General features: G+C 34.6%; 1 protein-coding gene across 4 annotated transcripts in view; it reads right to left on the bottom strand.

The window, feature by feature from the left end:
• The window catches only part of ARHGAP29 (Rho GTPase activating protein 29), a 76547-nt gene that overhangs the window by 39757 nt on the left and 21926 nt on the right, over positions 1-14864 (bottom strand). For all 4 annotated transcript variants that reach the window (XM_033196364.1, XM_033196363.1, XM_033196365.1 and 1 more), the window contains one exon: positions 9026-9160. In XM_033196364.1, the coding sequence (XP_033052255.1) occupies positions 9026-9160 (135 nt within the window). The remainder of the gene's footprint in view (positions 1-9025; positions 9161-14864) is intronic.

Raw genomic sequence — 14864 nt, 5'->3', positions numbered from 1 at the left:
TTCTACCTGAAATAACTAAAAGACACTCAAATCAAACATGAGAAATAGGCTAGGTACAGTGGCTCATGCCTATAATCCCAGGGCTTTGGGAGGCCATGGCAGGAGGATCACTTGCAGCCAAGAGTTCAAGACTGCCGTTAGTTATCATTGCACCACTGCACTCCAGCCTAGCTGACAGAGCAAAACTGTTTCTTATTTAAAAAAAAAAAAAAAAAAAAAAGATTTCTATACAAAGGACATTAGCAGGGATAAAAAGAGTCACTTACAATTATGAAAGAGTCAATTCATCAAAAGGACATAACAACCAGGCACGGTGGCTCATGCCTGTAATCCCAGCACTTTGGGAGGCAGAGGTGGGCAGACTGTCTGAGCTCAAAAGTTCAAGACCAGCCTGGGCAACACAGCGAAACCCCATCTCTACTAAAAATACAAAAAATTAGCCAGGCAATGGTGGCGCATGCCTGTAATCCCAGCTACTGGGGAGGCTGAGGCATTAGAATCGCTTGAACCCAGGAGGCAGAGGTTGCAGTGAGCTGAAATCACACCACTGTGCTCCAGCCTGGGCAACAGAGCAAGGCTCTGTCTCCAAAAAAAAAAAAAAAAAAAAAAAAGGACATAACTCCATATATTTATGTACCTAATAAACAGAGTTTGAAAATACTTTAAAAAACACATAAATTCACAGTTACAACTGGTGATTTCAATAACCCTTCGCAATAATTGACAGAACACGTAGATGGAAAGCAAGTAAGCATAGGGATGATCAGAACAACACTACCACCTTGACAAGACATTTATATGACACCCTACCTAACAAAGCAAAACACATGTTCTTTTCAAATGCACACTGAAATACCAAGATAGACTATATTATGGGCCATAAAACAAGTCTTGATGAGTTTAAAAGGATTCAAATGAGGCAAAATATTTTTTGTGACAACATGAAATTAAATTAGAAACAACAGAAGGATCTCTGGAAAATCTCCAAATATTTAGAAACTAAATAACACGCTTTTAAACAACCCAGGTGTCAAAGAAGAAAAAAGGAAATTAAAAAGTATTCTGACCCAGCACTTTAGGGCAGGAGGATCACCTGAGGTCAGGAGTTCAAGACCAGCCTGGCCAATATGGTGAAACCCCATCTCTATTAAAAGTACAAAATTAGCTGGGGGTGGTGATGCACTCCTGTGATCAATCCCAGCTACTCAGGAGGCTGAGGCAGGAGACTGCAGTGGGCCAAAATCACACCACTGCACACCAGCCTGGGTGACAGGGCAAGATTCCATCTCAAAAAATTTAAAAAAGGGATTTTGCAGAATAAAAATGAAAAAACAACATATCAAAATTTGTGAAAGTGGGGACCAGGAGATACAGGTAGAATGATAACAGTTTCACAGGAGTATGATGCATATGTCAGAATTTTCAAATTGCACCATTGTTTATTATACAATCATACCTCAATAAAGTTGTTTATAAAAATACACTGTAAAGTAGACTTTAAATAGTAATTTATAACATAATGCCATCAACAATGTAAATCCTACTTGTATTCCCTAACTTTAACCTGCTAAAAAAATAGTTTATAACACTATCCAAAATTGTATAATTATTCTTACTTTCTTATATGTTTTTATCACACTAAACATGATGGGGAGATTAAAAAATAATAATTGTAACAACTGCTGAGTAGTGAAAAGAATAATTATTGAATCAATTCAACATTTGAACAATCTTATCTTCATCCCTACTTGAGTGAAGTTATAGCCACCTAATGAAAATTCCTATTCCTAATGCCTTTGCCTGACTTCAAAACAACCCTGTATTTCTAATATCTAACATAATTATCTTTTTTGCTCCTGCTCAGTGTTTCAAAGAAAAGTCTTTGGCTCCTTTCCAATAATAAATATTCCTACTCTTTCCTACATTCTCCAAAACCCTATACCAACTTTACTCCTCCCTCACAGCTTCACTATCTCCTATTCAATTGACGTTTTTTCTTATGCTACTAACATACTCAAATCTTTCCTATGTGAAAAAAATGTTCATTTTACCATATTTCTCCTTAAAGTTACCATTCAATCCATTTACCGTTTCTTCACTACTGAACTGCTATAAATAGGCCATACCACGGCCTATATTGCTTTTCTTCCCAAGTTAACATTACATTCAAGATTTGGCTTTACACCCACTTTAATGGTTATCAGAGGCTGGAAAACTTTTTCTATAAAGGACCAGGTGGTAAATATTTTACATTTTTCAGGCCATACAGTCTGTTGCAACTACTCAATTCTGTCGAAAGGGGCCATAGATGATACATAAATGAATAAGACTGACTGTGTTCCAATAAACCTTTATTTACAAAAACAGGCAGCTGGCCAGATTTGGCCCAACAGCCTGTTTGCCAGCTCCTGGTAAAGAGGATGGGTTCTGAAGTCAGTCTGCCTAAGTTAAATCCTAACTCTCTCTCTTACAATGTTACATAACTTCACCCCTCTGTAACTTAGTTTCCTAATTTATAAAATGGGGATAATTATGTACTTCAAGAACTGTTGTGAAGATTAAATGAACTTAGAACAGAGCCTATTACATAGAAGATGTTCAAAAATGTTAGCTATTATTATCATATAACAACACAAAACACTGTCAACAATAACCTCCTATCAGTCAAAATTAGAGGGTTTTTTTCTTGTAAGTCTTCAAGCTACTAAACCTTTATGCAAGTTTCAACAACACTACCACTTCATATATATGCAAAACTTGGACAAACTTCTCTCTATGCCTCAGTTTCCATATCTGCAAAATGAGAGGTGATATAAAATATAAGGCTTTGGAGTTTCAGCCCTGAGTTTAAATCTGGTTCTACTACTTTATGTGTTAGTCTGGATACATTACCTAACTTCAATTTCCTCACAAGCAAAACAGCGTATTATTGAGAGGAATGACTGAGAAAACAAGTGTGAAGCACCCAGAGTACAGTGCTTGGATTCAATAAACACAAGCTCTCTTCCTCTGGTCAACATCCATCTGTAGACAATCTGTACTTCATAGAGCTTTCTCCACTTAGCCTCTACAGTTCTCATCTTGGCTTTCTTTATACACACTATCCCTGCAGAATCTCATCCACTTCCATACCTTTGAGGGAACAAATTCCTAAACTACCTGTCTAGTTTTAACCTCCGAGCTCGATTTGCATTTCTAATAGGCTGATATATTTCTTCTCCTACTTTCCACCTGCTATTTTCCATACCATCCTTAGCTCATTAGCTTCACTTTCAAAAATGCCTCTAAAATATTTTTTCCTCCTTTCCATCCCCATTTGCCACTGATTTAATTTAAAAGCCCATGTTTTACCTCTAGTCTGAACTACTTAGCAACCTAACTGGTGTCTCTGTCTCTACTCCATCCCCTCTATTAATAGTTCTTCAAAAGCTCATTAAAATGTTGCTTAACGTTTAAATAATTGCCTCCCTTGAGTTCCTTATTAAATCACAATACAAAGCCCTAAGACACATTTAGTATCTCTTCAAGAAATCACATGAATAGCTTTCATTCATATAACCTATCAGAGCAGCAACTTTCAAATGTTTTTGATCACAATCTTGGGAAAATATACATATTGCATCATGACTGAGTATCCTATACACACATAATAATCAGTTATATAACACCTATAACATTTCTGACACATACTTAAGTTTTATATAATAAGTGTTGCTTCTGATTTTTCTTTTCTATTCTCTTTCATTTTTAAAAAATGCTGGTCACAATCCACTAACTTGATGTCATGAGTCAGAGCCCACAGTTCAAAAATCATTAATTAAAAGAGACAATGGAAGAAAAGTATGAAAAGCGGAGAAAAAAAAGAATAAAATACACAGGGAAAAAACCAAAAAAGCTACAAGACCTACCTAATGAAAACTTTAAGTTGCTTCCGAGGAACACAAAAGACAACTTGAAGAAATAAAGTACATATTATATTCTTGGATAGAAATTCTAAATATGTATATTTTCCTTAATTTAATCTATAAATTTAACTCAAATCATCAAAAAAAAAAAAAAAAAAAAAAAGTAGGTATTTTTTGGAACCAAACAGCCAATTCAAAAATCTTCATGGAAAAAATAAAATTCTAAACAAGCTATCCCTACCATATATTAAAATGTCACAAAAACTACAATAAAAACAGAGTTGTCTGGGCATCCAACTGAACAAATCAATGAAACAGAATAAGGTCCAGAAATAGATATATGTGAGAATGCAGTGTATTTATGATAAAGATGACACCTCAAATTAGTGGCGAAAAGATGAATTACCTGCTAAACTTACTAGACGCTTAGATACTTTACAATGTTTCTGAAGACTTAACTTCAACAAATGAAACCATGAAACATCAGAAGAAAAAACATTCAAGAATTCTATTATAATCTCAGAGCAGAGAAGTCTTTCCTGATACTTAAAACCCAGAAACCATAAAAAAGACTGGAAAATGTTAATGCAAAAATAAAAGAGAAAAACGAAGTAAAAAAAATTGTCAACATTAATCAAAGACTACTTACTTACTACTTTACTTACACACAGTTTCTACAAATCAATACTAAAAGAAGACCTACCAGCAAAAGAAAAACAGATTTAAAAAAGGTCAATTAACATAAAAGGATGTAAACATGGTATTGAAACAAATGAAAAGATATTCAATTGCACTCAAAATGAGGGAAATGCAAATCAAACCTAGACTGATACCACTTTTCACTATCACACTGGATAACAGAGCTTTGTAACCAGGTCTGTTGGCAAAGGCACACGAAATCAGCCTCTTCAGCACTGCTATCAGAAGGGCAGAACCCATACTGAGGGTATCTGGCAATATCAAAAAATATAAACACACATGCTTGCTGATTCAGCAATTACTCATCTAGGAATTTGCATGACTATTTATTGAAGCATTGTTTGTAATAGAAAAAAAACTGGAAATGATCCAAACATCCATTAGTAGTTAACTGGTTAAATAAATTATAGTACATCAATATAAGGGATTACCATACAGCTTTGAAAAAACAAATAGTAACAAAAGAATGAGGAAACCCTTTCCGTGCAGGTAACTCAGGACAATGAACAAGGAGCAGAACGCTACCATCTGTGTAAAAAGAAGGTTAAAAAAGAGAACACATCCAGGTATATGCTTGTATATGTATATCTCTGAAAAAATACACAAGAGACCAATAAAGGTTGTTGCTTATCTAGGTAAAGGAATGAGTGACTAATAGTCAAAGGCAACAAAGAAATACCCTTTTACACCATTTCAATACCCTTCAATACCCTTTTACACCTTCAATACCTTTTTACACCATTTGCCTTCCATGTGAACTGCCTATTAATAAAATCAAGTTTTCAAAACAGAAGTATAAGATTCTACAATCTTGAAGGCATAATTAAGTCTTATTTTTCTTTTTTGTTTACCAATTTTTAAATATAGGGTAAAATGCAGAACATAAAAAACCTAAATGAAGGGTTATTTTCATTTATATTAGAAATAAGATTGACCAAAATAACTGAAAATAATGAAAACAAATAGTACATAATAAATTACTGAGTTCTGAAGATACCTTTATCTCCTTTAAAAACAGGCTGTATCTCTCTTACCATATTGCAAATATTTTGTCAGACTTAATTTCCTGCTTGGAAACAGGAGGACACACAGGAAATGCAAATCACTACTAGAATGAATGGGAAAAAAACTAAAGATTTTTCTTTTAAAGTTATTAGAAGGTAAACTCCACATTTAAAATAAAACATATGGGTAAAGATTCTTATTTCTCACTTCTTATACAGAGGAAGCAGACACACTTCATGCATTCAAACCTGTGGTAATACAAATAAGATTACACATCCCTGATTCGAAAGTTATTCTGTATCTTTTTCTCTTGTTTGGTAGATTTGAAAAAATGCATTTCATACTTAAGGTCTCTAAACTTAATCATATACCTAGGTCACTGCTGTTTTTTAAACATACTCAGAGTTAAAATTAAATGATGGGGCCAGGTGAGGTGGCTCATGCCTCTAATCCCAGCACTTTCGATGGCCAAGGCAGGCAGATCACCTGAGGTCAAGAGTTTGAGACTTGCCTGGCCAATATGGTAAAACCTCATCTGTACTAAAAATACAAAAATTAGCCGGGTGTGATGGCATATATCTGCAATCCCAGCTACTCGGGAGGCGGAGGCAGGAGAATTGCTTGAACCCAGGAGGCAGAGGCTGAGGTGAGCTGAGATCATGCCACGGCACTCCAGCCTGTGTAACCGAGTGAGACACTGTCTCAAAAAAAAACACTCAATGATGGACCCAGTGTGGTAGCTCATGCCTGTAATCCCAGAATTTTAGAGGCCAAGGTGGGAGGATTGCTTGAGGCCGGAGTTCAGGATCAGCCTGGGCAACATAGCAAGACTCTGTCCCTGTGAAAAATTTTAGAAATTTAAAAATCAGCTAGGAGAGTGACAGCTCACATCTGTAGTCCCAGCTAGTTGAGATGCTGAGGTAGGAGCATTGCTTGCGTTCAGGAGTTTAAGGTTACAGTGAGCTATGAACATGCTACTGCACTATAGCCTGAACAACAGAGTGAGATGCCATCTTTTAAACAAACAAAAAGACTGAAACCTTAAATAATATAAAGGATGCCCATATTCCAGACAGCTTTCTGTCCCAGAAACTTTTCCTTTCTGAAATAGCTACTACTGTACATTTATAGGTTTTAAAGCACTTAGACTGGCTGGCACTGAACAGATACTCAAAATGGTTTCTACCTATTCTCTGCCCTTTCAGGTTTTGAAAACTAAATTGCCATTAAATGAAATAATTAAGTTGATTTGACCTCAATTATTCAAGTCGCTGAACATTTTTCAATTGGAGTATCAATGATATTTTTAAATGGCCTCAAAAGTAAGAGTTGGGGCAGGGAAAGAGGTTTTATTATAAACCATACAAATTTAACACAAAGAAAACACAATATTTAAAGTGTTCTAGTCTCATAGAGTCCTACTGAAACAGAGGAAGTTTCCCAACAACAAAATAATCTTTCCCTTTTAAATGTCATCCAGCACAAAAGAGTAACAATAATCCCAAGTGTAAAGATAGTAATAGTGGAAAATAATATTCAGAAAATTACTTTTCCTCAAAGACAAAAAGATCTTCAAGGTATCTGAGACAGCATTCTCTTCAAGTTTGTTTCTGGAATGTGGACACCAACTATACACAGGCGCACTCCTTCCCCAGGACATCCTGACTGCACACAATAGCTACTGACAACAATTGAACTAGGTCGCTATTTCCAAGCATGGAAATTTTACTATCTATAGACGCAAATTTCCCTATCTAAGTAAAGTTAAATGGTACTTGTAAACAATCTATTTAAGAAACAAATTTGGTTACTAAGCACATTTTTGAAAGGACAGAAGAAGCTATTCATGCTTCCCATTTAAAATCATCTACATTTTTTTCAGTGTTTGAAATACAGAAAAAAGGAAACCACACAAACATGATAAATCTATGTCAAAAAGTGCTGGGTGGGGTGGTTTCCTTAAGTATGTGAACTACATTTTGTAGACAAGGTTTTTATTTTCTTTTCCTGCTTCATCTGTTGACGCATGCCCTTTAGCCTCTCCGAATATGATCCTGTTCACCAATCTCATCATGTTCTTCTCACCCAGAGTTCTTGTAGCACAGCCTCATCCCCAGCCAGCCCAGTCCAGTTAATGCCTACTTGACCTTTGACTCAGGACAGGCAATCCCTTTCCCCAAAGGAGAGTTTCCTTTCCCCATTCAGCCTAGAGTGAGTTCCTCACTCTGTGCTCCCATGGTGCCTAGGCATACCTCTATCACAGAATTGATCACAGGATTGCTGTTACCTTGTCTGTCTCTGACTGCTACATCACTGCTACCTAAAGGTCACTTTTTGTAGTTTTATTACTTTGAATCCATTTACCTTATCGGTGGCATTTAACACTGATAATAACTTCTTAAAACCCTGCACTTTTAAAATTCCATGTCACCTCCTTGTAGGTCCAACTCCCTACCTGTTATGTGTTTCTCCAATTCCTCTGTATCTTCTCTCTCTCCCTGGGATCTCACATCAGTCCTCTACTTACTCTGCACATTCAGTTGATGTCATCCTTTTCCACTACCTATACATCAACAATTCCCAAGTCCTCATCTTCAATACCGAACTTCTCCATAACCACGAACATTCAACCTGTGTCGTTCTGTCAAACTGACATTCATTCCCTCTTATATAACAAATCGCATTCGACCACTACCACACCCAGCTTAAGCCCTCAGCTTCAACCCTCATCTAGCCCATGATTCCTAACAATCTCCTAATTAATTTCCCTGCCTCCTATTTCATTTCTTCTCAAATACTCACTTTGCTCTCAATCTTTCTTTTATATACCGCAACCCAGAATAATTTTCACAACTTTGAGTGGCAAGTCATTTCATTAGAGGATAAAGGTCCAATTCTTCACGCTAAGTTTTAGCATATATATGCTATAGATACACACACAGCGATACATATATATGATAAACTTATTTTATAATTTTAATTTCATTTTCACATTTTAAAATAAGGTCCCAATTAAGCCTTCTTTTTCTGCATTTGATTCCCTCTTTTAAGTAGTCACTAGAGATTACCACTCTCCAACACCAATTGTCCTCACATAACAAAGACTTCTTGTACACTAATCACCTCGAAAGAGCATGCACTCATTCATAAAAAACTCAAATTTTAAACATCAGTTGTTTGGTTTAAGTTAGTCTTTTTAAAGTATTTGCTGCCAAATAAAGTTAGTTTTTAAAAGGAAGAAAGCCTTAGGTGTGACTTAGTGGGAATATTTCAATATCAAAGTATATATAACTCCTTATTGACATACATCACACAAATGCAATGAGAGGAATTGGCTATACATTCATTATAAACTAAAATATATCACTTGGCTCCTTTTTGGCCACAGCAACCCACTCTTACTATATCTTCCTTACCTTTCACTTTTGCAATGAGCATTTCTGCAGCATTTTGAAGATCAACAGAATTGAGGTTCTGATGTTTATTCATTATAGACTTTAAAACACGGAGCAGTTCCTCTAGACGTATATGAATAACTTCTTTAAAACAGTCTTTAAAAAGAAAAAAAGATAATTTATTTCCAGAGCAAAGTTCCACAAATCTAAACTACAAAACATCATCTGAAGCACATTTCAAGTAGAAGCACTAGTTACACAACTTTTGCCTACTATACATTCATTTCTGTCTTCACTGTTGCAATTACATACAATTTAAAAAGTCTTCAGAAAATCCTTAGTCATTTTAATTCATTAAGGATTTCAAAGGCTCTCACAGTTATGGTCAATTTAAGTACTACATTTTTCAGCTTTCTCAGTTTTAATATGTGCTCCAGACTTCCCTTGAGCCAACTTTATAAGGTAAGTTTTCCTTGTCTTATACTTTTACTATCATATATTTTTTTAACATATTCAGTAACTCTTAGCCATATAAAGATCATCATTTAACCTACACATTTTTAAAATTATGATACAATTTACCTATGATAAAATGTACAGACCTTTAATGAGTTTTTGTGCTTTTTAGAAAAACTGAATTAGTTGCCAATGATGAAAAATTGAGGGATCATTACACAAATTCTAGATTTTGCCTACTCTTGAAAAATCAAAATCTTTTACACTCAGGGCCACATTTCTCCTTGGCCACAGTAGCTGGAACAGAGCAGTGCTGCTCTCTTAGATGAGTTTCTTCTCAGTGCCCATTCATTTTCTCCCAGCCTACTCCACTCATTTACATCATCATAGATCAGACAGATGCAGTTTTACTACCCCTTAAATAAGATGACTATATAATTTATCATTCAAACCAAAATACTTTTGCTAGTGGAAAGGTGGATGCTACTCACAGTCATGCTAGCACAACAATCAATCACATTCTATGATCTTCATCCCAAATAAATCAGAAAGTATAATCACCCTACCTTTAATCCTCAAAAGTCTGACAAGACAACCACTTTAAGTACGGTACTCTTATATAATTTTCCTTTATGTAAACTTACACAGCATTGGTGTTCAATAAGAGTTAGTATCTACTAAGCACTTACTATGTACTAGGCACTATTAAAAACAAAAGGATATTATTTCATTCAATGTGATACTGAATACTGTGATGGGTCATACTCATTCAGTATGACCCATGTATGTATATACACTTATTTCTGTATGAAGTCATCTATATTATTTATATAAGTATATATTTTTATACATAGTTATCTCTTTTATACACATCTGTATGACTACATATAGAAAAATTTATGTGTATATTTAAATATATATACACATATGTAATATATACATACAAATGAGCACATATGTATGCATGTATAAATATATTCATGAAAATGTACACATAAAATATGTATGTCTATATATCTATATGTAAAATATATATATGTGTGTGTGTGTGTATGTGTGTGTGTGTGTGTATATATATATATATATTTCTTTGTTAGTTGAGAGGGCCTAAAAGAAATGACAGTAGCAACAAGCACACCTAGCACCTAGATCTTGGTTTCTAATACTATTCTCCAATGAAAGTAACCAGGTCTCCTTAGAGAAATAGCTGATTCTAGGACCAGGGTAAAAATGTTCAAGACAAGTAACAAGCATCTTGTAATGCCAGAAAGGAAGGAAGAACTTTAAAAAAAAAAAACTAAAACAAACAACAAAAACACCCCACAGTGAGGAGGGCATGTCAAAGGTACACAGGAACCAACTGCAAGTTTCCAAGAGCCAAAGCTGGAACCATGTGAGCAACAAATAAAGTGATACTGGATTATAACCTAAAGTACATAACAAATGTCCATGAGTCCATATTGACATAAATGATTGAATATATTAGTAAACAGGGGAAAATAAACAAATCTCTTGTGTAAAAGAACTGTAAAAAATGTGTGCAAATACTTTGCTCTCAAGAAGGTGAAACATAACTCTCTTACATATGACCTATGTGGACTAACTTCTTCCAAAGAGTGTAGTATGGAAGGGAGGACAAAAAGAGTAACTTGACAGTGGAGAAACTTGACAAACACTACTGAAGACAGGTGACCAAGGTCAACATCAACAGTGACAAATCATGTTCAAGGTAAATATCCTTGATATAAAGTGATGAAAACAACACTTTACATCTGTAATCTTCCTCCCAATATCCCATAACCCCGGTCTAATGAGGAGAAAAACGTCAGGCAAATTCTAATCAAGGGCCATCCTACAGAACCCCTAATCAGTATTCCTTAAAATAAAAATGAGGAAAGTTTGAGAAGCTTACAGCCAAGGAAGACCTAAGGAGAAACAACTAAATGTAATACGATAGGATCCTGGAAGATAATAAAGAGTATTAGAGGAAATCTATGGAAATCTGAATATAGACACTAGTTAATAATAATAATGCATCATTATTACCGGTTATCAAACACTGGCTCTATAACTCTAAGAGATGTAAGATGTTAATACAATGTATGGACTATATGGGAACTTTGTATTATTATCTCAATTTTTCTGTAATCTAAAACTGTTCTAAAAAATAAAGTCTATTTTTAAAATGAAATACAAATAGGTAAAATATTTTAGGAATTTTATGTGTTGTTGAAATTTTCCCCATAAACATAATTTTAAAACTTGATATACAATTTTTATAATTCTTAGGGAAAATGTGAATATGCAGTTTAAGTAACTGTCTTAATTTAATAAGTATCACTATTTTCTCTTTTTTATAACTGGTAATGTTAGTTTGGTAGGTATACTTAGTTGAGGCAATACAGTATAGTGGCTGAAAAGCATAGTCTCTGAAATCAGACTGCCTGACTGAATTCTAAATCCATGGCTGAGAAACCTTGGCTGAGTTACTTAGCCCCTCTGTGCCTCAGTTTCCTCACCTATAAAAAGAAGATAAGGTAGCTAGTTCACAGGGTTATTGGGTTAAATGAATTAAAACACACAAAGCACTTAGAACAGTGGCTGGAACACAGTAGGCCCTTCATAAATGTTTGCAACTATTTTTAGTTGGTGGAAAAGTAAGTAATCGCGGATTTGGCCGCTAAAAAAATTATATATATATATACATAGCCAAAACCTCAATTACTTTTGCACCAACGTAATATTTTATGCAGCAGTAGAAATAGGTTAATGATATAGGTTAGCTCTGAAATGAAATCTAGTAGATATGAAATAAAGGAAACTTCTGGGAAAATAATATAATTTGAATAAGTGTAAAAAAATCATAAAACCTTCCTTTTTTTTTTTCTGTCTTTTGTTTTGTTTTGTTTTTTGAGTCAAAGTCTCGCTCTGTTGCCTGGGCTAGAGTGCCACAGCGCAATCTTGGTTCAATGCAACCTCCGCCTTCCAGGTTCAAGTAATTCTTCTGCCTCAGCCTCCCAAGTAGCTGGGATTACTGGTGCCTGCCACCACACCCGCCTGATTTCTTTTGTATTTAGTAGAGACAAGGTTTCAAAATGTTGGTCAGGCTGGTCTTGAACTCCTGATCTCAGGTGATCCACCGGCCCTGGCTTCCCAAAGTGCTGGGAATACAGGCATGAGCCACTGCGCCTGGCCTATAGAACCCTCCTGACATGCTATTTTTTCCCCAGTTTTGTACAGCCAAATCTCTTATTTGGCACATATATAACTAAATAAAGCTGGTATACGCTAGTACTTCTGCTGACTTAACCAAAACCAAGGTGGAGTGATTCTCATCACAGAGAGTTACACTGCCCTCTTTTTGAAACCTAATAAATGTTAGTCTTAGAAAAGAAAGTTATTTCTATCCCGTGTTCTAATGTTTTACAATAAAATCTTCAGGTATTAATACACTTAAGAAACATTAAATCTCCAGCCAAAAGAGCTTGATTTTCAGAGTGCCAACAACAACCATCAATACTCAAAATTAGTGTTGGGCAAAAACTACAAAATACTAATGGCCTAAATGCCTACATAAACCAAAGTAATACTGTGGTCTTCTCAGAATCAAGGAAATTAAACATGTAGAAATCCATGTATTTCTAAAATTATTAAATGCTTTTCAACTTTCTCAGTTTTAATTTCTAATAGAAACAACCCACATAAAAACTCTTTGGGATCCTCAGTAATTTTTTTTTTAACAGCATAAAAAGGTCCTGGGAGTCCCTGCTATAGTTTTTCTTCAGAATCACTGCATCCAATCTGTCCCTGGATTTCAAGAAAAATAAAAGAAAAAAAAAATCACTGCAACTGCAAAACACTCTAATAACTGGTGGCAGCACAAATGATCTACAAACTTGCAATTCCTTTTTTTCCTACAAGGTAGCCCTAATAAACAGATCTTGGAGTTGTCCCCAACTAACACACTAAAAAATGGCATCAGAATTATTTTAGTAAGAAGTTTGAGAAGCTCCTTCAGTTGCACTACAAAGAATTCCAATTCCTGAAATTAAATACCCTTCTGAAGCCCACAATTCAACACAAATGAACATGATGACTAAATAAAGAAAATGCTAATCACAAAGGTTCATAAACTTTCCTATATATTTGGGCAGAAGGGTAAACTGCGAGGTCATGAGCATGTCTTAATAATAATTCAGTTGGAACTTCATAAATCAGCAAGCCCTCAACTAGTTGTGCCATAAATGGCTTAAAGAAAATTCCATTTTTACCAAAACTGAAGAAAGTGGCTGCTTGATGCAGTAAAAACAATAGATTTAGATAGAGAAACCTGGGTTCCAACCCTTGATCAGCTTCTTCCTTGAAAAGAACACATACAAAACTCTTAGCCTCTCTGATCTCAGATTCATCTCAGTAAAAACACAATTGATAATACCTGTTTTGCCTACAAGGTTGTTGTGAATATCAAATAAATAGAAATAAAGCTACTTTATAGTCTTAATATACATAAAAGGCAATTACTACTAGTAATTCTGTAAGCCATTCAAACTACCTTTGAAAACAGGTTTGCCTCACATACAATCATGTTCAATAACAAATACATTTATAGCTAGATCCCACAATATTTTGACTAAGGAAGAAAAGACATTACATTTAAGTTTCAATTTCATTTTCTGCGTAAAATCTAAATTGGTGAATTCTCTGAAAAAGAAAGTCATTCAGGATACGTTTTATTAAAAATTTCTACACCTCTCAAGTTATAGTACTTAATTGAGCCATATAACTAAATACAAGATAATTTTCAAATGCCATAGTGGTCGTATTGTAAATGTAATGAAATTTAATTTATACTACAAAGTTATTATAGATGTGAATAAAATTCAACCAAAGTCTTAACACTAGTTATCTAGAATAATAAAACTTCTGTATCCCAATGTTTGCTTATCTACTCACTCTGTAATACAGTAATCTGAATTTTAATTTACTATTTCACCCATCTGAGTCATTTATTCTCTGCTTCATTCCACTTATCAAGTGAAGACAGATTAGCCAGCTCCACTTTTTGTTCTCATGCATTAACAAAATACCACAGTGTTTATATTGCCAATACTTCATGGAAATGCTTAAGTAAATAAATGAAAAAACCATGATGTTTTCTTTTATTTAAAAAAAAACCTGACAATAATTTGAAAATCAATCTTTTTAATTCAGCTTAACCTCTTCAGGGAAAGCAATGAAAATGAGGAGAAAAAATGTTTCAGAACTTATCACTAGGAAACTCCTTTTGCTGTAATGACTTTTGAAGTTACAGGATAAAAGTGAAGCCCGAGAAACAGCAACTTACTTTATTCAGCTACCAGGGATTATGAAAATAGTGACAACTGACATTTGAAAATGCTTATTC

The sequence above is a fragment of the Trachypithecus francoisi genome, unplaced genomic scaffold, assembly GCF_009764315.1.
Source record: "Trachypithecus francoisi isolate TF-2019V2 unplaced genomic scaffold, Tfra_2.0 Lachesis_group5, whole genome shotgun sequence".
Classification (NCBI taxonomy): domain Eukaryota; kingdom Metazoa; phylum Chordata; class Mammalia; order Primates; family Cercopithecidae; genus Trachypithecus; species Trachypithecus francoisi.
This window is presented reverse-complemented; position numbering and strand designations above follow the sequence as displayed.